The sequence below is a fragment of the Atractosteus spatula genome, chromosome 16, assembly GCF_055471065.1.
Source record: "Atractosteus spatula isolate fAtrSpa1 chromosome 16, fAtrSpa1.hap1, whole genome shotgun sequence".
Taxonomy (NCBI): Eukaryota; Metazoa; Chordata; class Actinopteri; order Semionotiformes; family Lepisosteidae; genus Atractosteus; species Atractosteus spatula.
This window is the reverse complement of record NC_142721.1, coordinates 1316624-1338772: the sequence shown is the minus strand read 5'-3', so window position 1 is coordinate 1338772 and position 22149 is coordinate 1316624. Positions and strand designations below refer to the sequence as shown.

Sequence of the window (22149 nt, the reverse complement as noted above, 5' to 3'; positions counted from 1 at the left end):
TAAATTTTTACTAAAAAGAAAGTTGAAAGCAGGAGTTATTTATTCCATTTTAAGACGGGTTTATTAAAACATTTTCATCTGGTGTGAAACAGACAGCAAACCATTAACCACCTTAATAAAAAATAATGCTTGCTGTATTTGAATATTTACATGCTGCAAAAAGCACCTTCCAACTTCTGCCGATGACAAGTACTGCAATGAAAATGACTTGTGCCGTCAGTCGGGGTGATTGTAATTGTGTCCTTCTCAGAAATCTAATTATACAAGTTTCATGTTACTCCACGCAATGTTTTGAGTTTTAATTTCCACATTATGCTACCATTTCAATAATTTGAGATCAAGAGCATGTTCTTCATTACCAATGGGCATCAGATCATTTGAGGACACAGATCAGATTCTGTTGTACATTTCCAAAACGTATAGTATTTACAGCAAATATATTCAGCTGATAAGTCATAAAAGATCATGCATTAATATAGAAATTAATGAGAAAGATGAATATTTACTGTATAAAACTATTTTACTCTTCATTTTTTACTATCTGCCCATTGTCCATTTCCCACACACGTGAGGTAATGAAATGGTCTCTGAATCATTTTGCACAATGAGGAGTCTTACTCACCCAACACCCCGATGTCCAAACCAGTCAGACCCAGCTCAATCTTGCGGTAAATCTCACGTCCTTCCCCAAAATCCACAGCGATTGTTTTCGTCTCAACGCCGAATTGGCTTTCTGAGAAAACCATAAAAGCAAAAGGGTGTAAGCACTCAGAAAGTCCACTGATCTTGGCGACCTGGCCTGACGTCTGACATTTTCTCCCTAAGAAAGTACAACCGAATGGCCTGTTAACCAGTCAATTGTTGCCTGTTACAGTTTTGATATAGTTTAAACTAACATTAAAAAAAAACTAGATCTTGTTCTTGTTCTAAAAGATTCATGGTAAAGACAAGGAGAAACCTTTCAAAAGAAATGATAGTCAATTGAGGTAATCTGTCATACATATACTGTATATAACAACAAGACAACCCGATGGGCTCAATATAAAATAAAAATAAGACAACAGTGGAGACAAAAACTAAGACTCTAAGGACTTTATTATTTGTCAACTTTCAGCATCTTGACACGTTGTGGACAGCTCTATTTGGTCACATCTGTAAGGATCATTAAGGCACCGGCGGCCTACACTAAACCATGCTTACTGGGTTATTAGTCTTTGTTTTGCAGTAAAAAACACCCTCTGTACCCAAATAGCAATTCTGAGAATAGTTCATGTACAAGTGTGCCCTTTGACAACACGCCTTCAGGACAAAGGAGAAAACAAAACAGATTTTATTATTCATTGATTAATGGAGAATTGGGTAAAATAATAAAACTGGAATATCCCTAACTGTTATTACTGCATGGGAAGGATGTCTGCAGCTCAGAAGGTGAACTGTTCCACCAATGTCCCTCAGTTAAGAAAAGAGGTTGCACTGCTTGTGTGACAAAAAAAGGGACCCTTTCTGTAATGTTTTGCAGTTAAAACAGGTTCCTTTCAATAATTACAGGAAAATGTGATCATTAAAAATCTTCCCAACATGTGCAGCAGTTACAGATGAAATTGTTTTTAGTTAGATCGGGAAATCTAAAAGGCTGGTGTGCACACTACAAACATTGTGGTCCTGCAGTCTAGCGACTGTTTGCCCTCATGGGAGATTGTGCATGTAGAACAGTAGAAAGCCAGTTGAACATGGGGCAAATAATCCTCAAGCCAGGGGGTACACTGTATATGATACTGCTCTGGTTTTGAGCAGTGCCGCTGGAGTGAATGCAGGCAATCCTCCAGTAGATGGCAGTGTTTCACACAAACACTGTCCAGACCTGTCAGTGCGCTGTCTGGAATTACAATTTTTAGAAGCCTTGTGTCTTAATGACACTGCATGAACTGGGAGCATTTCTCAGTTCTACAAATGAGGATTCATCAGACTTCTGTTGGTGGGGAAAAAAAGGGTTCTCTACCTTTATTACCCACTCCCTGATTTGGAAAAAAGAGAATAGGGCTGAACATTTGGAATAAGGAGAAAATGCTGCACACCCATCAGTTTTGTAAGGTATAAAACAAACACTAACCCATTACAGAGACTGCTTTCCTACATAACCATGACTGATCTGCTTATTAAAGTAACACATGAACTCTTTGCTGTACCCTCAAGATTGGTGACTAAACAGAGACTCAAAATTAAAAGCAAAGTGAAGATGCCCATATGGGGACAAAGTCACTATACTAAACTACATGTGGAAGCCGTTAGCTCCTTCAATACTCAAATCCCACCGATGGGCCTGAAAAAAGATTCTGATTCATTGACCAATGAAATGCTGGGGCAGTCTGACCAATAGTTTAATAAGGAAGTGTAACATTCCACTCAGGGAGGAAAGGAAATTGCTTCATGTGCAACTGTTATGATGTACATGAACCTGCAACAAAATGGTACTTGGATGATGCTAAACTTTGATACAAAATCACCTATATTGACCAGCAGGGGGGGCTGGTTTGTGCCACATAAATGCCTTATGACCAGACCATTACGCCCATGTGCAGCTTTCCAATATGTAGGTCCAGAGCAAATACCTGTGAACAGAACATGGATTCTGGCTACACACAACAGCACACATACAGTACTGAGACATGAGGCTGAAGGACTACAGGATCAACTTTTTAATGCCAGAAATGACTGGATTGACAAGTGGGAAGCAGCACAATGATCGCCCATGCCTCTGTAAATCACAGTGGACTAACACCAGCAGTTCATCAGAATCTGAGGTTATACAATGCTTTAAAAGGAGAATGAAAAAAAAACAACTTGCAGATTAATATGACTTTGGAACCTCTGAGTAAGCACGTGATATTTTGTGGGTCATTAAACTAAGGAACAAACAGGTCTGCAGTTTTAATAATGACACATGCATGAAACCCTACAGACCCAGGATATATTACACAGGAAAAAGAGCCAAGCTCAAAGGGGACATATGGATAAGAAACTCATTACAACTGCAGCTTCCTGCTCTTGAATATGCTGACACTGTCCACTCCACTGCATCTCCGACATGTCTCAATAAATTAGACTTGGTTTATTGTGGAGATTTGTCTTGCAGTGCAATTATAAACCTCGTCACTGTCATGGGAGTAATAGTTTGAGATGGCTTGGTTCCTGTGACAGGGGACGGTTTTATGCAAAGCTTCTTAATTGTATCGACTTGCACAGTCCTCTCTCCTTGAAAACAAAACTTGTTGAAATAATTACAAAATAATACCATAGGAAGTTACATACTGTATGAGAAGCAGCCATTCGGAAACATCCAGCCCGTTTTGGTAGTTAACAGATAACTGATCCAAGGATCTTATCCAGATGTTTCTTAAAAGATGCCAGGGTACTGGCTTAAATGATTTAGCTAGGGAATTTGTTTGATAAACCTTTATGTTAAGAAGTGCATTTTGTTCTCGGTTACAAATGCACAAAGAAACAAGGAAGAAGCCAGTGACTGAACCTGATTCACACCATTTCCAACCAACCTCGCAGCCCCGACATTCTCTCATGCCTGTTTTCTACACAACTGGTCCATCTCTCGGTTATTAGCATTTTATCAACATTTGACCACACAGCTTCCAGGTTTCCTTATTTAAAGTAACAAACTGAGGGGGGGGGGGGGGGGGGGTTGAAGAGGAAGCACAGACTACAAATGAAATCCCTTATCAGCTGTAATTACAGAAGCTCCCTGGATACTAGCATAGATTAAAAGTGGCCTGTAGTTATCCACAGAATGCAGCAACAACGTATAAAGGACTACTTCCTGTTCATACAAGAGACACTGAAGGCAGAAGGAAAATCCCATTCATGGCAAAAGCGATCCAGAAGCTTCTTTCCCAGCAGCCCCTGCTCCATTGAGGAAACCGAGCGCCGCAGCCCCTTCCCACTGTGCCCATTCAGGCAGAATGCTGGAGCCAGCAGGGAGCGCGATGCTTCTGACAAAGCCAGGCAGAGGGGGAGAGAATGACAACCGGGAAAGCGGAGGTAAATGGAAAGAGAAGGCTGAGGGGAGGGGGCTGCGTACAAAAAAAAACAGGGGGGGGGGCGTAAATGTCACAGGCGGAGAGGAAAAAAAAAAGCGAGTCGTGCAAACATGGCCGTCTCGGCGCATCACCTTGCCCTCTCGCGCTCCGACCGAGCGCGCCCCTCGAGGGAAAGGCCTCCAACGCGAATGACACTGAACCCCCAGCGAGGGAGCGAGCAGAGATCCTCATCTTCCCGAAGTCTTTCCATGACGATCAAACCGTCGGAGGGATTCTGAGCTTCTATGGGGGGGGGGGGGGGGGGGGGGGTCTTGGCACAAACAAATCACTGGCTCAAAGCACAGTGTACCATGCCTGAGCACATGTAGCCCTGCTGGCGATCGACAACACTTTCATGCCATTTAAGGATGCACTCGTACCAACACTACGATTTAAAACCCACTAGATCGAAGGGCTGGAATCACAAACACGTCAGCGGGCAGCTGTGAAGGAGGAGAGCATAGCTTTGCAGTTTGCAAACGGGCAACGCCAAGACTGGAAATCTGGTAATCAGCCAAAGGATTCTCTTAATATTGCGGTTTCTGGAGTTCTCATCAAAATTGTTTGATACCTGAAGTGGGCACAATCCTACTAAAACATTAATTGCACCATAAAATCAAATAAACAGCAGTAGACTGTAATTCGAACACTTTTCAAGGACAACAGTCAAATGTGATGAATAATGTGCCGTGATGTATTCAGACTGATAAACACACTGTCATTTCATATTGTGCCGACAAAATGTAAAATAGACAGATTTTCTAAATCGAATTCCTGCAAAATGTGTCGAGTTTGGCATCAATTCCAAATTTTAAAGTGGGGGGAAAACAGCAGTCGATTCCTTCAAACTGGAAGTTTACATATCAACAGGGCTGTCTGTTTTCAAGTGCCTGGAAACTGGTCATTGTGATTTTTTTACAGAGTGCAGTTAAATGGGTGTAGGCAAACAATATGTAGTCCAAATGGCTTAAAGTTTGTTCCTAGCAGAAATGGTAAAAAGAGAAAGATACCAAGCCTTTCAAGCACTGTGGCATTAGGGCTGAGTGTACGTCTTGGCTGTGACAGGTCTGTGCACTCTGTCTCTTACATGAATAAGGACCCAGCAGCCCATACAGACAGATCCTCAGACACCTGCTTTGATCAAGCAGTAATTTAGTGGCCTGGCTGACTCACCAATGCTTGCTTCCTTCACTAATTCATGAGTGGGGCAGCTATGCCCTGAAACCCTTAAGATAAGATCAGTTTATTGGCCATATACAATTTCTTGTATTAGGAATTTGTCTTTTCACATACCCCAGCTTGCTCTCCATGAGACACACAGACAGGGAGAAGCCTGGGGTCAGAGCGCAGGGTCAGCCACTATACAGCGCCCCTGGAGCAGTTGAGGTTAAGGGCCTTGCTCATGGGCCCAAAGGAGTAGGATTCCTCTGCTAGCCGCTGGATACGAACCGGCAACCTTCCAGCCACAGGTCCAGCTCCTGAGCCACAGAGCCACTGCACCGCCTCTAACCTATGGCCAGGCAAGCAGCATGTCTGTGGGACATGAGTGTACAGTGAAGTTTTCCCATGTAACGGTTCCAGGTCCTGTGTCACTAAGACTGTTCATCCGATTGTCTGATGTCTGAAGCAGAGAAGGCAGGAGTGAACTCAAGTGATTGAGATCTGATTCAATCCAGGTGTTCCTTCACTGCCCTCGCCAGTGATCTGCAGCAGCAGCACAGGCCTCTACTGTTTGCTCCCCAGGCAGAATCTACCCCCCGAGTCAGGTGCTGCACGATTCAGAACAGCACTAGGATTCTAATGTTGTTGTGACCCAGAAACAACTTAAGAACTAACTGCACTTGACTCAGTTGAGCTGCACTTGTCACTCAGCAGTACTTACTGTATTAATAGAAAAGGCAACAGTCTACAAACAAGTGCAAATCCAAACCTAAATCACACTAAGCATCGGAAGAAACTATTTATAGCATTTATATATTCACAGTACTTCTGTGATTGAGATTGTGCTGCATTTTGTCTTTGTAGCAGATGCAATGACATTTACACATGACCTGTGTAGAGCCCTTATTTTCATTAATATTTGTGATCGGTGTTGCTTGTCTAAACTGTGAAAGCCCCAGGCAAGCAGTGTGTGAGACCACCCCTGGAAGCCACACAAGCCATGATGTGCGTTTAGGGATTCGGACCTATTCCTCTTGAAGAAACTGGAGGAGCAAGTGCCTGTACACCAGAACCTGCTGTAGACTGGGATGAGTGGGGAAACTACAATATAAGTTATAGGTTTTCCACAATATATAAAGTCAAAATATTCTTATAATGAGAAATGCTGCCTAATTAACCTTGGTCCTGTAGAGTACAGACTTCTAAGACTAAGTTTCATTATGCATTTGCACACAAAGTTAGACATTTCTGAAAACTGAATACTGGGATCAGTGGTGTAAGAATACAATCGTGTCTGATGGTATAGCTCAATAGGCACCTATACCCATTTCCAACTGTGAATTGCCCTCTAAAATTGTATGCATATCACTTAAATTAACCAAACAACAATCATTTGTCTAAGTTTCTACATAATTCAATTTCTTTTACAGCGAAATAATTTCACATGCACAGCAAATGACTGAACCACAGACGTAAGAGATGTTCAAATATCTTTTTCAGTCTTTTCTAATCGTTTTTCATACAGCTTTGATCCAAACTGGATTGATAATTTAATGTACCTAACGTATGTTATGAGGCTACCAGCAACCTCCAGTGTAATATCAAAATAAAACTAAATCCTGGGACTCTGATGAGCCGTTAAGAGACGTGAATGACCACACCAGTGTCACTAGATGAAATTCTGTGTTCCATCACTGCTAACATGTAAACTGCACCTCTAACCAAACAAATTGGGCCTTCTAAATCTATTTTTCCCCCCAATACTCAACTGATTTTAAGCAACGAAAGATTTTTTCGCCTTCCAAAAAATTAACTACACTCTGAAGTAAAACCTTCACCTTTGTATACCTCTAAAAATATTTCAAAGAGACTGGAACTGCACAACGAAGATTTTATATGAAAAACAGGGCAAACTGTATTTAAAGATCACAACTGACATTTATGAAGGTCTGGAATTCAACCATTTGAAAACACAATAGGTGTGTAACAGGCATGCTACTTGTTTTATTTTTCCCTTTATTAGTGGTCTAGCATTTTGGCAGCACTCCTGAAGCAGCCTCACGCTGGAATGGTCGTGACTGCTGGCGCGGTACGTGTGCGGACATGCCTGCACGCCACTCCCAGAGCTCTGGATCTGAAATACCATTTCTGCGCTCTCCAGCGGGCCTGTGGCAGGCAGGATACACAGCTGGCTGAACGCCTGCCTTTCAACAGCGCTAAAAATAGCCGTGGCTCATTTGCATCAGCCTGAGTGACATTCATTCAGGAGACGACTCACACACGAGCGCTGTGCCGTCGCATCACGACGCGCGACGCACACGCTCGCCGACTCGATCACAAGCACACGAGCCAGGTCTCCGAAAGGGCCTTTCAAAAGGTAAATGCCAGGGAGGAAATCTCTTTGCTAGAAGCTTCTTCCCAGCTTTTACTCCAGAGCAGAAGAAAGGCTGCAGCCAAAAACAGAACACCCACCATCCTAACAGCTTCCTAGGTCCCGGCACTTCAGAGTCTAATTAATGGAACCACACATTTGTGAACAATTCAGAGCATGCTTATAAGAGGGCTTCATTTGCACACCTCTTAAGAAAAGGCTGCATCATGTCTGACCATCTTGGATACTCCGAAAACAGAAAATTGAAGAAAATGCACTCTGCTCCCATTTTCTCAAATTCTGGAGCTGGAGATTTTTAGGTCGCTTTATTACCTAAACATAGAGTGATTTAAAGATCCTACAAATTAATGAGACTGCAAGGCCTGGGTTTCATCTTTAAACTGGATGAAAAGAAGGTTGATTGTTAAGGTTTGTTCCCTCTCAGAGGGAGACTGAAAGGAGATCTACAAATTCAACAAAAACATCTTATGTTCGTCTTCAGACAGTGTGCAATCTATCACAGTAATTGACGATGGTTTGAAAACCTGAATCTCGTTAGAAGACGTTAGCCTTATCTGATACTCCAGGGTAAGTAAGGTGTTGCAACCCTCTGAGCTTACTTATATATGACTATTATTGTAACCTCAGATAGAGCCTTTAATGAGCAATATAACGTTCTTCATGTGACAGCTTGACTGACAACAAGATCAAAAGTTTCTAACTTCTGTCAAGGACTTGATTTCAGAACCATCAGCAGCAACACCGAATTCATGGAGCTTGTGAAGTGGATGTTGGATGTCTGTGAACATGACCACAGTCTTGCTGCAGTTTCACATATAATCTGATTAAGAGTCAAAACACTTAGGGTCTCAGCACAGAACTATGCGGAAGATGAGTTGGACTAGATATTTAAAACATCCAGAATTACTGTAGCTCCCATTACCCAAACAGTAGACAAACCAATGAAGAGAAGTAACAGCCATTCTTGTATAATTTCTCACATGATCCAGCAGGGTGCTGCTATTGACAGTATCAAAATCTGCATGTAAACCAAGAGGAATATAAAGTGAAAGAATCAAACCATCTTAATAAGGAGAGCTAACGCGGACTGAAAAAGGTAGGAGATTTAAGATAAGCTCATAACAGAGCTGTCCAGAATTCTTGCCAGAAATGCAAATTGAAAATAAAATGGTAGCTAACTACGAGAAAGTCTGGGTAAGTCTTCATAAAGCTGGGGGCATTTTGAAAGCCTAGCTCACCATGTGAAAGAGGCTGATTGGCTGCAAGCCTTTAAAAAAGCCTCCAATCGAGCTTCATTCTCAGATAACTATCCAAACCAAATCACTTTCAACGAGAACCTACTTGAAAACAATTCTTGCAATTAAGAATGAGCTGAATGTTTTGTTTGTAAATGCTTCTAAGTGTTTAAAAATGTAAACCGGGTTCTTTACACCTGTCAGTAATTTGTGTCACATATACAGAAATGCTTCAATACCTTTTCATCCATTATCCCCGTATTGCAACCCAAATCGTCGTAAAGAATTCCAAGACTTTTATATCCTACAGACTGACTATTCATTCATCATAGCTGCTGCACTCTAAGGAGAGACACGGCAAGCCAGGAGCTATCCCAGGGCACAGGTAAAAAACACACACCCAGCCAGCATTATCTTTGGAATCTGGAAGGAAGAAACAAGCAGCTAGAGAAAGCCCAAGCAAACCCCACCCAGAACTGTGTGTAGCACAAGGCGACTGTGAGCCATCACTGTGCTGCCCTCACCCAGAGGATTACATACAAGCTTCGGACTCACCGAGAGATTTGGAAACCAGGTCCAGTTTTTCCTGAGACCTACTGATGAGAAAGATGAAAAAACCCCGTCGAGCCAGCTGAAAGAAAAAGCACAAGAAGATTATTTGCCTGTTGCCAAGAGCAGTCATAGAACACAGAATACCAGCACACTCAGATAGAGGTACTTCTCCTCTAAACAATGTTCCTCAAGGTCCTGTTAAATCAAATTCAGTATTCTTCAGTTAAAGATTGATCATACGTGTCTGAAGGATTTAGTACCAAAAAAACCCTAAAGGTTCTTAATAAAAAGGAACATCAATATATACAGGACACTTCAAAACTCTTAAAATTGGAAATGCACATCCTTGTTGATACTGCAACAGTGCTTTTAATCACCATTTACCATCACTGAATTTATTGTTTCATACACCAATATTATATTACAGACCATCTGAACACACGAAACTGTACATGTCTATCTAGGATGTCATATTTGAAACATTTTGGACCTTATCTACAATATGTAATTAACTGCTGTTTTCACTCTTGGGATTTTCAAGCTTGTCCCAGGTTAAACTTCTGAGTCATGGGGGTAATGTTCTCTGAGTAGAAACAGGATTGCAGTAGCTCAGCCCAAGATGGAGAGGACAGAGGGGGGCCTGTTGTCTGTTGAGGTGGAATGATGCTCACCCAGATTCTGCTGTTTGTAGATCTGAGGCACACCAGGGATTGAACACTCCAGATTAACAGAAAATGCATCATTCTCAAATGGCACAGGATTTTCTGAAATTTAGGTGATCCATACTTCTAATTTAGTGGTGTCCTATTTTTACCTTGAATACAAAAATAGCTTCCATGTACAGCACCCTTATGACACCCACCACCCTTGATTCTCTGAGCACTAAACCCCCCGTAAGCCTTGTGACTGGAGGGCAAAGAAGTGAAGTCCTACCTCCTCTGCGTAGGCTTTCCCTATTCCATCTGTGGCTCCGGTGACAACTAGACCAGGGGAACAAAGAAAAGACAGTCAGTGTGCAGAAAAGTACAGGGGGAGTACACTGCGTCTTTAAGGGCCCAGATAAGTAAATTTAGCATAGTTTCACTTTAATAAATCAAAAGCAAATCCACTGGATCATCAAACAGGAGCTTGCTTCGTGTACCAGAATAATCTAAGGCCAAAGTAGTAGAATTAACTTCCAAATGCCAGGAATCCATTTTAGTGTGGCTAAAGTGCCTAATCAACCATGAGCAGTTAATTTTAGTAGAAAGAGAATAATAGTTTTGAGAATATTAAAATATAGAACTTTAAGTTCTGAGAATAATTAACAAAGCACTGCGGCTTCCTAATGCCACGATTAATAGGGACACCGTCTGATTAAAGCAGAGAAACCGAGACTCCAACTGCGATGCGGCTTGATCCATTTCAGCAGCTCCACAATAGAAAATACCAACAGAAAACCAACGTTTCAAGTCATTTTAAATGTCAGTTGTCAGTCTGTGCCAGACGGAGTCAAAATAAGGTAACAAGTCTAAAACTTGAACAGCTGTTGACTTATGCAAGAGCCTGCAGCTTGAAAAACCTGAAACAGATCAAACTTTTGCAGTGGGAGTCCCTCCCCGGTTAAAACTTCACAACTACACAAGTCTGATTACATAGACAATTTCAGGTAAAGGGTATTAGAACTTGTAGAAGCTCAAGGAGCATGAGCCTCTTTCTGTGGAATCTGAAAAATCTTTGAGGCCACCAAACAAAAATCAGTTCTTACAGTTCTTGTGCAGAGCATTTCTGAGAGCACAGACCATTCATGAAACAGCTTTGCTCTGCGCATTACAGAGGCAAAGACTCGCCGAAGAGCCCTTAACGCAATGGGTGTACTATACGACAGGACACCACCAAGCCAATTCACACCCATCCCGGAAAAGGACAAAAGCACTCGTCATATCTGCTTGTCCACTGACCCTGTCCCAAGTGTTATTCTGTGAAAGTGGCACGGTCTTTTCTTCAAACTTATATTATGGCTTCAATTCCTGAAAGGGAAACCTCGTTAGCTAAAAGCCTCTGTAATCAAACAGTTGCACCCAGAAGACGCCCCAGTCCAGAACTGAATGTAGCACAAGATAACCTTGTGCCATCACCATGCTGCCCTCAGTCAAGTGTCGAACAAAACCTTGCAAGCATTTCCGACTGAAAACTATATGTCCTTCCACTATCCCATATTGCGGCAAACATATGCACAAAAGTGAGTTTTAAATTTTCAGGACATTAGTGCGACACCAACTGCAGTGTGTAGAATTAGTTTTGGGGAAATGCAGCAACTTGACTCCACTAATTGCTCTCCTGTGGAGATCTCTAAAAAAAGTAGATGACATTTTCAGGATACGTACAGTAGGAGTTTTTAAAGGTCAATAAATGGTCAGGATCTGCATTCAGGACAGTCATTAGACCTGCCCATTTACTAAGGCACCCAAAAGAACACACATGACAAGACATTTGTTAAGCAATGAGTCCCACTTTTTTGCAAGATTTAGGTTTTGCTTAAATGATTCAATTATGAAATAGCACCATTTAAAATGGAAAGATGCCCATTACGTTGACTTATTAGTATTCATTTAATAGGGACTGCAAAAACAAAGTTGTTGGCAATCATGAAGGGCTGGCACCTACACATCACCAAGACCAAAGAAAGAGCTGTGACTGGGAGAAATGTCAATAGTGTTGCTAATATTTCACAGTTGGGCATAAAAAGGTGGGCTGTGATGACCTCCCACGTTTTGGAAAGTTCACACCAATGTTGGCCAAGAACAGCAGACACTGGGCAAGTACAAACTAGTCCCAACTCCTGCTGGGACTGCAAGGTCACTGCTGTCCTTAAAGCTGACCAGCTGCCCACGAGATGGGGTGTGGTCACCAGGAGTGTGGGGATGACACTCAACTGCAGGCACCTGTACACCACAGACTGGTAAAAGAGCCATGCCAGTAAAAAGGCAGCTGCTATGCAGCAGCAAGCAGGGGAAGGACAAACTAAACCCACAAGAAATGCTCCTGACTGAAAGGGTTAAAGTAGATTCCATTCTGCCCGGCTGCTTTCTGATGTGCTTGCTTCGTTTGTCCTCACCTTGCTAAGACAGCAGGCTATTTTAAGCCAGTACCCAATCACCCCCGTTTCAGTTCTCACATCTAAAAATAGAGAGCCAGAAGCAGGCGTGTATTTATAGAAAGAAAGGGGGAAAAAATGCCTTTTCTTCTTGCACTCTCCCATCTCAGTATTCAAGGCAGACCCTCCTGACCTCTGCTCGCCTCAGTGCTGATTAAAGATTAACATCAGCAGTCACAATGCAGCGGAGCTGCGCTGGAGGGGGGCGGGGGGTGGGGGGGGGCTGGTGACGAACAATAGGACTGAAGGGAGTGAGCAAGAATCCTGAGGTTAGCTAAAAATAGAAAGGGAGAATGAAAGGCAAGCCGTGAGCAGAGGGAAAGCTTGAAGTGAAGATGAGAGAGAATAAATCAAAAATCTATCCCCCCCAAAAAATGAAATCGGTTGCCTAAAAACCTCTATGGACAGATGACAAAGCGTGTTGTTCACTGCAGGTGAGGCAAGCGGTGTTTTAGGCAAGGAGATCACTCTCCTCATTCGGCTCTGCTGCGAGACGCCACCCCTTCACAGCCATAGGAAAACGGGAGCTCATTTTCTTCTGCCCTGCTGCTGAATTCCTGACAGGCCTCCTGCCACCTTGTGCTCCCCATCATTTAGTGTCCCACCACACGGCTGAATTCACTTTCGCAACCAAATAACCAGACAATTCTAATGGCTGACGCTGAATCTACTTCAAGCATATCTGCGTTTGCTGTACAAAACTCATTCTTAGCATTTTAGGTTAAGACCTGTATTTTGCGACGACCAGTATTGCGGTGAAAACTCAACATGCCAAGAGGGAAAAAGTGGGCTGTGATGACCTCCCACGCTTGGAAAGTTCACACCCATGTTGGCAGGACCATCCTGGGCAGCTGGAAAGCAGGCAAGAACTGCAGGGGCAGGACAGGTGAAGACCAGGGCATGCTGGGATTGCTATACCAGTGCTGATCCTCGAGCTGAGCAGCTGCCCACTGAACAACAGGAGCCCAGACTCTCCATGGTGGACATCTTATACTGGCAGTTTCCTTTCTTTAGAGTGCTCTAAATACAGCCGTTTTAAAAACATTTAAAAAACACCTCCGGGTCACAAATGCTGAATTGTGATCTGCTCAAAAGATTTGGTAACAACAGTTTGAAATTTTACCAAAGAAGGTTCAAGTGGTTTTAAACCACATTGCCCTTAACCATACTCACATTAACTTTCCTAGGCAAAGGGCTAAAATATTAGCAGACTGATATGGATAACGGAAAAAAGGCTTAAACATATCTGAACTACCTGCACACACCAGGATCATCATGAGACTTCTAGTGTGTGATAAGATACCCCGATGTAAAAGCTACAGGACTTAAACGAATTCCAGACTGTATCCCTCAACATCGAAGCTCCCAACATAAATAGGCATTCCATGTAAAATAGGGAAATGGGCTTATGGCTTTGCACTCTGGAATCTTTCACAGAATTCCTTTTCTTCTTACGACCCCAACACGGCACGCTGGCACACTCGTGAGCGGAGCATCTCCTGCCAGTCCGCTCTTCGAGATCTCGGGAGCTGCGCTTTGGCCGTGGGCCGTGAGCAGCAGCTCGTACAGGATGTGGGGAGGAAAGAGGGCCAGCAGGAGAGGGAGCAGGACCTGGGCCACCGCGCTCTTTATTTAGAAATGCTCCCGGGTCCCAGAGTGCGCGTGGGCGGGAGTGCAGCGCGTGACGGGGAATATTGATGAGGCAGAGGGAGTGGGTGGAGCTGTGCGAGAGGCAGGGAGCACAAGGAACGCAGACTACCACCGATTCCCAGTCCCAGAGAAAGGAAAACGGCAAAGGTCTTGGGTCCTTGAACAGGCCTGGAAAGAGTTGGAAAAACCTCAACACTTCCGTGTTCAGCACGGATCCAAAACGCACTGGTAAACAGATGGTAATAACACTGCTGAAGTTGGAGGATAAGCAAGACAAGAAGATTACTTGTTTTTGCCCATTTACAATGCATCAGATTTCAGTTCAACTTGTAGTATGAATTAGAACAGAGCTAAAAATATTCATTTGAAACTGAGGGTCTTCTGATTATGTACATCTGTCCATAGCAGATCTGCATGAAACCCTGTGGATGCCAGTAAACAATTACTCACGTGGACAGACTAAACAAGCGGAAATTTTGGTGTTTTAATGCCAAACAGTCCTTCCCTCACCTGGCTTGAACACAAGTTCTGGACTCTGATCAGCTTAGTTGCAACCACGTAGCAGATTAGAGACTGATTTAGTGTTCAGATTATGAAATGTGGAATTCTCTTCCTTGTTTTTTGGAATTGGCCATTGTTATTCAACTCTATTTACCGCTACAAATCCCCAAGACAGCCTGAAAGGGATGAAAAGAACACAGTCAAGCCCTAAAGCACAATCAACAAAAAATCTGTTTTTTCTGCTGCTACAATTGAGGAATGCAAATAGAGTTTCAAGTTCCATTTTTTCTCAAAGCCAAGGAAAAACAATCCTACTGGTATTGCACAGTCCCACAGGTGTTGGGCCTGTCATTAACATCCTTTCTCAGCTCCCACCTCTAATGGACGAATGCTACAAACTAGTTCTGAATGAACACTACTTGGACATCAACACCATATTGGTTTATTTTCAACTTTTGCACAGAAGAAAAAAAGATCAGGGATATCCTCAAAAGATACTACAAAAGGGTATTGCAAAAGACTGCTGTTTGTGGAATCATAGCTTCAGATCACAGAACACTTTCAGGCACTGCTGAGACAGAAAATGTTACAAAGATGAATCTTTACAAATAAGAGAAGGAAAGTGACAAAAGCATGAAAACATGAATGAAGGTCTGAAAGATCACAATGCACTCAGACGACTGCACCGACGCTGTGCTTTTTGTCTTAAGTGTTGCTCTGGGCTTACAAAACCTTCAAGAGGACTCACACACCCAACCAAAACATTCTGCAATACAGGCCACAAACTGGTCAAACAAATTATTCACTGCCAACATGCCCTGAGCCAGTTTGCACTGGCAAAGTCATTCCCATGTAGGAACCTAACAGCTCTACTTGGAGAGTCAGGGGGTTGTGCAACCTGAACACACAGGAAGGTAATCTTGACACTTAAAAAATGACGACCAATGCCACGGTGCATGCCCTGATACTTTAAGCTCATGATCAACAGCTTTCTTTATAACACTAACATACTGCAATACTGAGAAATACCAGGACATCACCACCACAAAATGGAGGCCATCACTACAGAGGAGGATAAAATGGAAGTACTGCAACAAAGGCATCACAACCACAACAACTGGATAAAAAAACAGCTGACAGTTTGCAGAGCCATTTGGTGAAGTTCACATGTAAGGTGTAAGTCACGTTCATTATCCAAGAGAGGGAAAAAAAAAAAGTCACCCTACAAACAAACAACCAATTTGGCATCTAGTTAATACTTCTATCCTGTTGGAAAAGGTGTCGGACACAGGTCTCAGTTTCGGTGTGCCTGTCTGGGCTTGCTGGTCTATGTGCACAGATCGCCCTCTTGACGCCTGTCGCCAGCGTGGCGCTCCAGCTGCCACACACAAGGCCTTTGCGTCAGCCCCCCAACGAAGCCACTTTCTGCGCAACAGAAACGTCTGCACTGCTCTTTTGTTTGCCGCATAATGGAGTTTAGAGTAACTCCTTCAAAGCACGACACCTGTCCAGGCTTCTGGGACTGTCCCACAGCCAATGCAGTGGACAGGGTTGGCATGTTACAATCCTGTCACAAATCCTACTGGATGGGGGGGAGGGGGGTTAAGTCTTTATACACACTGCAGTACTTTCACCCTTCCCATCCGAAGTGGCACAGAGACAGGACAGCCCAATTCTGCAGCTCTCCAACCAGCACCCCCCTGTCTTGGTCAGGTCAACTAAACTGGGACTGAAGAAGGGAGTTTGTGCTGTCGAATGCAAGAGCTCGGTAAGGCACGAAAGTGAGCACTGGGGGGAAAGACCCCTAATCCCTTCTGTTTAATGGCGTGGGAGGCAGGTGGAGGGGGTCCCCTCCTCCCTGCGCAGACACACGCTGCAGCGATGGTTAATCCCTACTCGTGCGTGACGCCAAGGAACCCGTGACACACGACGATAATCAGATGCGTAAGCAAGCGCGTGAATGAGACGCTGCGTGAAGGATCCACGGAGCAAGGCTGACAGATGCACGAATCTCAAACCCAGTGTAGGGTTTTTTTAAGTTTAAAAAAAACTGGAAAGGAGAGAAAAAAAAGCGCGTACCATCACGTTCAGAAATATTGACATCCTGACACCACAAACTCTGCTACTAAATATTCTACAGGCTAAAAAAAGAATGGGAGAGATTAAAAATAGCAGCTCACTGCTGCAGTCTTGTCTGGTGCAGCTACAGCCCTTGAATACAAACTAGCTACTCAGCTTCCTGGCATTAAACATTCAGGAGCTTCACAAAGCACCGCCTCAGCAGAGCTCGGCAGAGCTTGTGCCTCTCTGCTGAAACGGCCATAGAGGAGCACACAAGCACGGCGCTCAATGGCGCTGCCTGCGGGAGGAGCAGGGCTCTGCTCAGACAGATGCAGCTTTTATTTCAGATTGAAAACTGGATCCATACAGTCCGCTGCAGACACACAAGGCATCAAACCTCCCCGCCCCGCCTTAACTGCTGTTAAAGGCAAAGCTGGAGTGAAATTAAGATTAACATGCCACAGGAAACCATTGTATCACCCCTCAATTCCATGTAGCTTCAGACAGCAAAAAAAAAAGACATTTCTACAGGTGTACTTAAAATTTAAGAAATGACCTTTACCCCCAATTGAAAGGCAAACAAAGCAATTATCTTTACTTAGCCTTCAATTGTAGCCATCAGAGAGTCTGGTTTGAATAAAGATTTAGGCTCTGAAAATACTAAAAGGACAGGTGGTAAGCCAAACAAATGACCATTGTATAATGGTTTAAGAATCTTTTTTAACTATTGCTCAGTAGAAACCAGAAGATAAATAAATCTTTTTGCAACCACACTTGAAAGGGATGTTTTTCTATGTCTATTGTTAAAACAAAGGGTTAAAATGCACTGCTAACAAAACACGCTAAAATTTCTGAATCCTCCAAACCCATCAATGTCAGAAACAGATTTAATTACAAGGGTGTGGGTTCTAAAGGCTTTAAGAATTACTTTTCAATCATCAAACGTTCAATACCTAAAAAAGCATGTCAAATTACTTCTGAACCAAATCAGTTCTGATTAGTAGTCAAAATTAAACCAGAGACATGCAGCAATGCCCTGACCACAGCTCAGACAATTCTTCTAAAATACACAGGAATGACCCACCCAGCTCATCATTCTGAAAACGGTAATCATTTCTGATTGCACTAGCCTTTTCAAGATTTACTTAAACCAGAATGACTTCAGCTGTGGGACGCTAACCATGACTTCACTAATGAAACCTTTAGCAGTGTGAATTCGGGAGATTTACTTTGGTTCATCCACTATAATTACTTGTACATACTATCGGTATGCTTATGAATACTGAATTATTCTTATGACACCCCTTAAAATAGGGATACATTGCTTTTTTGACAGACTCAGGACCAATAAATACATACAGTAAGGCATCTACATTTCTCTGATGTTTTGGGCCCATGTGTGCTGTTCTGTCCTGGAACAGCCTGGCTACTCTTCTAACCCAGAGAAGTATCCTACAATCTGCCTATACCTAGATCAGATACATGGTTGCACGTTCGGTGCGTGAGACTTTGGGAGACACAAAAAGAACTACAGGAAGGATCGGAAACGAGGAGCCCTGTGGCACAGTGAAACTGGCCCACTCTTACTGCGCCATCTACCGAAAAGATTCAGGTTTTGTCATAATTGCCAGTTGGAGGACTTGAGGACTTGAGGACTTGAGGACTTGAGGACTTGAGGACTTGAGGACTGGGTGGTCAGATCTCCAGTTTGTAAGTGCAGTCTCCTAGGAGTTTCGAGCAAGAGACCTGCACACTGTGCCGAAAGGCTGGGCTCCTGGCATGGGACAGGCGTATACAGGAGCCCTCCGAGAAGCCCTGGAGACCATGCCAACAGCCTCAGAGATTCAAAGATGGACGCTTTGAAGAACCATATAAAACAATTTGGACAGCAAAATGTTAATTCATAACAGATCTTGAAAAAAGATACAGGAGGTCTAGATATAGTATGATATGCCATTAAACATCGCCCTCTATAGGCATGACTTAAAATAGCACCAAAGGGAAAAAACGCTTCACACTGAGCAGAAAAGATCTTTGAAAAATGTTTACACTTTTTTAGATCTTGTCACTGTGATAGAATGCTTATATCGTGTTATTCTGAATTATACAGGGAAACTAAAAATATGCTATTAAGGAACACAAACAAGCTCTTCCCAACTAAAACCTAATGACCGGCCAGTTCGTACCAAGATGTCTAGACAATGTATTTAGTCTGTGAATTAATCTATTTCCAACAACTTATGAAAGAAAAAGCAGAATAGGCTCCGATGTTTGCACTTCAGGAATTGACAATGAAACCTGGAGTTGGTCCTATAACGGCTCCCCAGCTGTGGCTGGTCACCTTTAACACATAAGAAGAAAACAATGAGGAACAAATACTGGGTGAATTCCACCAGCAGAGAGAAGAAACATTTTGTTCATTGAGCCACCTTCAGCTTTGTTTCCTATCTTTATTATTGCACAACCGGGAAAGCTTGCACTCAAGGGGTGTGTGTGCTGTGACAAGGAGATGCTCAGGAAAAGAACGTCTCCAACTCTGCGGTTCCAGTTACAATGGAATCTGGACAAGCCAGTAGGAAACAGTTTTGCAAAATCACCCTACATCACTCTTGCACACAGCAGGCCCCCACTGGTTTAAGATCAGAGGTATTGCTATATGCACACCCCATGTACAGCAACAACAACAATAATGAAGCACCTAAATATTTTAAGATTTTTGTTCCCTGAAAAATCTTTAGAATCACCTTCTCGCATAATGAGACTGGAATATAGTTGACATTTACCTTGATCAACAGACTACATCACGACAGTGCACACTAACCTGCGTGATTTAATTTCCCTTCACATTCAGACAGGACTTGGGTCTGCTTGCAATATTTGTGCATATGTAGCCTGGCATTAACACAGCTAAGCTTCACGTATGCCCTTGTTGTGGAATAAATAAAGAGCAAGCTTACAGCATGATTGGCTGATTCCAGCCTGAGCTGACTGTACCGCTCCAGTGACAATAAAGGGCATCAGAATAGCAATTTCTAAAGCTGCAAAAATAAAAGATTGAAGGCAAGAGGCCTTTTAAACGAGAGAAAAGGGGAACCTGAGCTATAGATTAAGTTACAAGGGGAAGATAAAAAAAAGGAGAACGAGAAAGAGGATTGACTTGATGGGAGATTTTTTTAAAAATAAATAAAGAGAGTCGTGACACAAACAGGAGGGAGAGGGGAGGGGGAGAGGGGAGAGGAATCGCCGGAGGGAAAGGGACGGATGTGAGCGATTCACTCCATCTAGCAGGCCCAGACACGGCACGTGTCCCAGACCGTGTCTCCGTCACGTGGAAAACAGCATCTAACCCCCCGCCCCCCCAGCCCCACTGAGGAGCTCCAGTCACGTCACGACACCATTCACAGTGCAGGGGGCGCGCACGCGCACACGCACACGCACACGCACACGCACACGCACAGGGCCACATTACATTCATCCCACTGAACCGCTCCGCATGAATGGCACTCCCCAACTAATTCACAAAATAAAAAGGAAAAAAATCTCAAGAAGAATGACTGAATCCCCCGTGCAAGCTGTGCCTCCTGGCTCTCTATCCCTGGTTCATCCCTAGAAGTTTGTGAAAGGCTACAGGCCGTTCTTTCCAAAGGGACGAAGCAAGAAAAGCTGCATTAACCTCTTGGTGCACAAATTTTGCAAGGGAAGTTCTGGGCGCTTGTGAATAACCTGACTGCACCAACTTCGCGTTCATTAGCAATGAGAAAGACACACTCCAAGGCACAGAGGTACATTTAACCCTGCTGAAAAGCAAACCCCATGTCCTGAAGAGGACGACACTGTCCCAGATTGACTGTGAAGGCACGGTATGGGGTTCTTTTATCCTTCTGCATCACTGAATATCACCATTAGACTGTGCCTGTTTGTCTGTCCTAATCCGAAAGACTTGCTATACTACTGAACACTGAACAAGGAAGGGCATAGTCACCAATGAAAGCGAGGTCAGCTCTTGGAAAACATCAAGAACCAGCCCCCACCCTACAGGGAGACACATCAGCTGCAGCAATGCAACAGCACTCTCTGGCACTCTTATATAATCCTGCCTTTCAACCGGGGCTAACGAAGGAGGAATAGTCCACCTTAAGTGTTCACCGAGACCAAGAAGAAAAGGTCAATGTTCCTGATTTGATGCATGTCCAAGCTGTGCAAAATGTAGGACCAAAGACATCAAATCATTTTAAAAAAAGTAACACCAACCATAAATCGGATTAATAAATCTGAATTATTTCTTTCATTCCTTTTTAGAGTTCAAGATTTCTTTTAAGACCGCGATAAAATCTGTAAAGTTCCATTTCCATTCAATCACATGTGGGCCTGAAAGAATTGGCCATTTGTTATGAAAACAGATGTTGGCATCCTAAATAGCATCATAGTACATCACACAGGATCTTCCTTTATCAGAGAGAATCGAATGGAACACAGGGAATAAAGCACAGCTGATTAGAAATATTCAAATCTACAATTTTATTGTAGAATTTCAGCTTTCATATAGAAATAGAGGTAATAAAGTGGAGTACAATAGAGATGTATGGAAAACTAGCATTGTGATCAAGTAATTTCAAATCAAATCAAAGTTTATTTATCAAATGCACAACAGTACATCGTGCAGTAGCAGTTGCTGGCAATGAAATTTCTTTTCTGCGAGCTCACAAAAATCACAAAATTGAGGTTCCGATACAATGCAATGGATATTTAGAATTAAATATTCAATTTTTAAATTAAACAGTTGCTTGAGATTTGCATTTACTTTAAAGTGTTTTCACAGCTTCTCTAATATTAAGACAGCGAATGAATTAAAAGCTGAAAATCAAGAGGTGAAAAACGCTACTAGTACTGAGAAAAAAAAATCTGGAGGTGATAGATGCAGTACCCCAGCTCTCCAGAAGGTGTCTCTCATAGACAAGAGCAGAGAGCAGGGCGCATGAGAGAAGGGTAATGATCTATATACTCGAAAGGCTTGTGCAACAGGAGTCAAGTTTGCTGCATTTTTTCCAGTGAATTTACTTCAAAACACCAGAACACCACATTACTTTTTTTTGTTTGCATTATATTTAAATGTATAGGACTGCTGGATGCCCATAAAAAAAATCCCTCAGGAGACGATAAAATCTTATCATGCTAAAAAGCTAACTACCCTAAAATCCAAGAATAACCTTCCCTCGAACACATCCAGGGCTAATTGGCTTGTTGATTGTGGAGAAAGCTGTCGCAAGTCTACTTACTGTATCTGCAGTACAAGGTGCTTGACCTTGACGGTACCCGACCTATACGATCAACTGCATTGATTACCGGGGCGATTACTGTTAACATCCATACAGA

General features: G+C 43.0%; 1 protein-coding gene across 1 annotated transcript in view; it reads right to left on the bottom strand.

Moving 5' to 3' along the window:
• hsd17b12a (hydroxysteroid (17-beta) dehydrogenase 12a) overlaps nt 1–22149 on the bottom strand; it is a 50878-nt gene that overhangs the window by 19274 nt on the left and 9455 nt on the right. Inside the window, exons 2-4 of the mRNA XM_088934509.1 lie at nt 10362–10408; nt 9432–9507; nt 623–733 (exon numbers count right to left, since the gene is read on the bottom strand). Coding sequence (XP_088790635.1) covers nt 623–733; nt 9432–9507; nt 10362–10408 — 234 coding nt within the window. The remainder of the gene's footprint in view (nt 1–622; nt 734–9431; nt 9508–10361; nt 10409–22149) is intronic.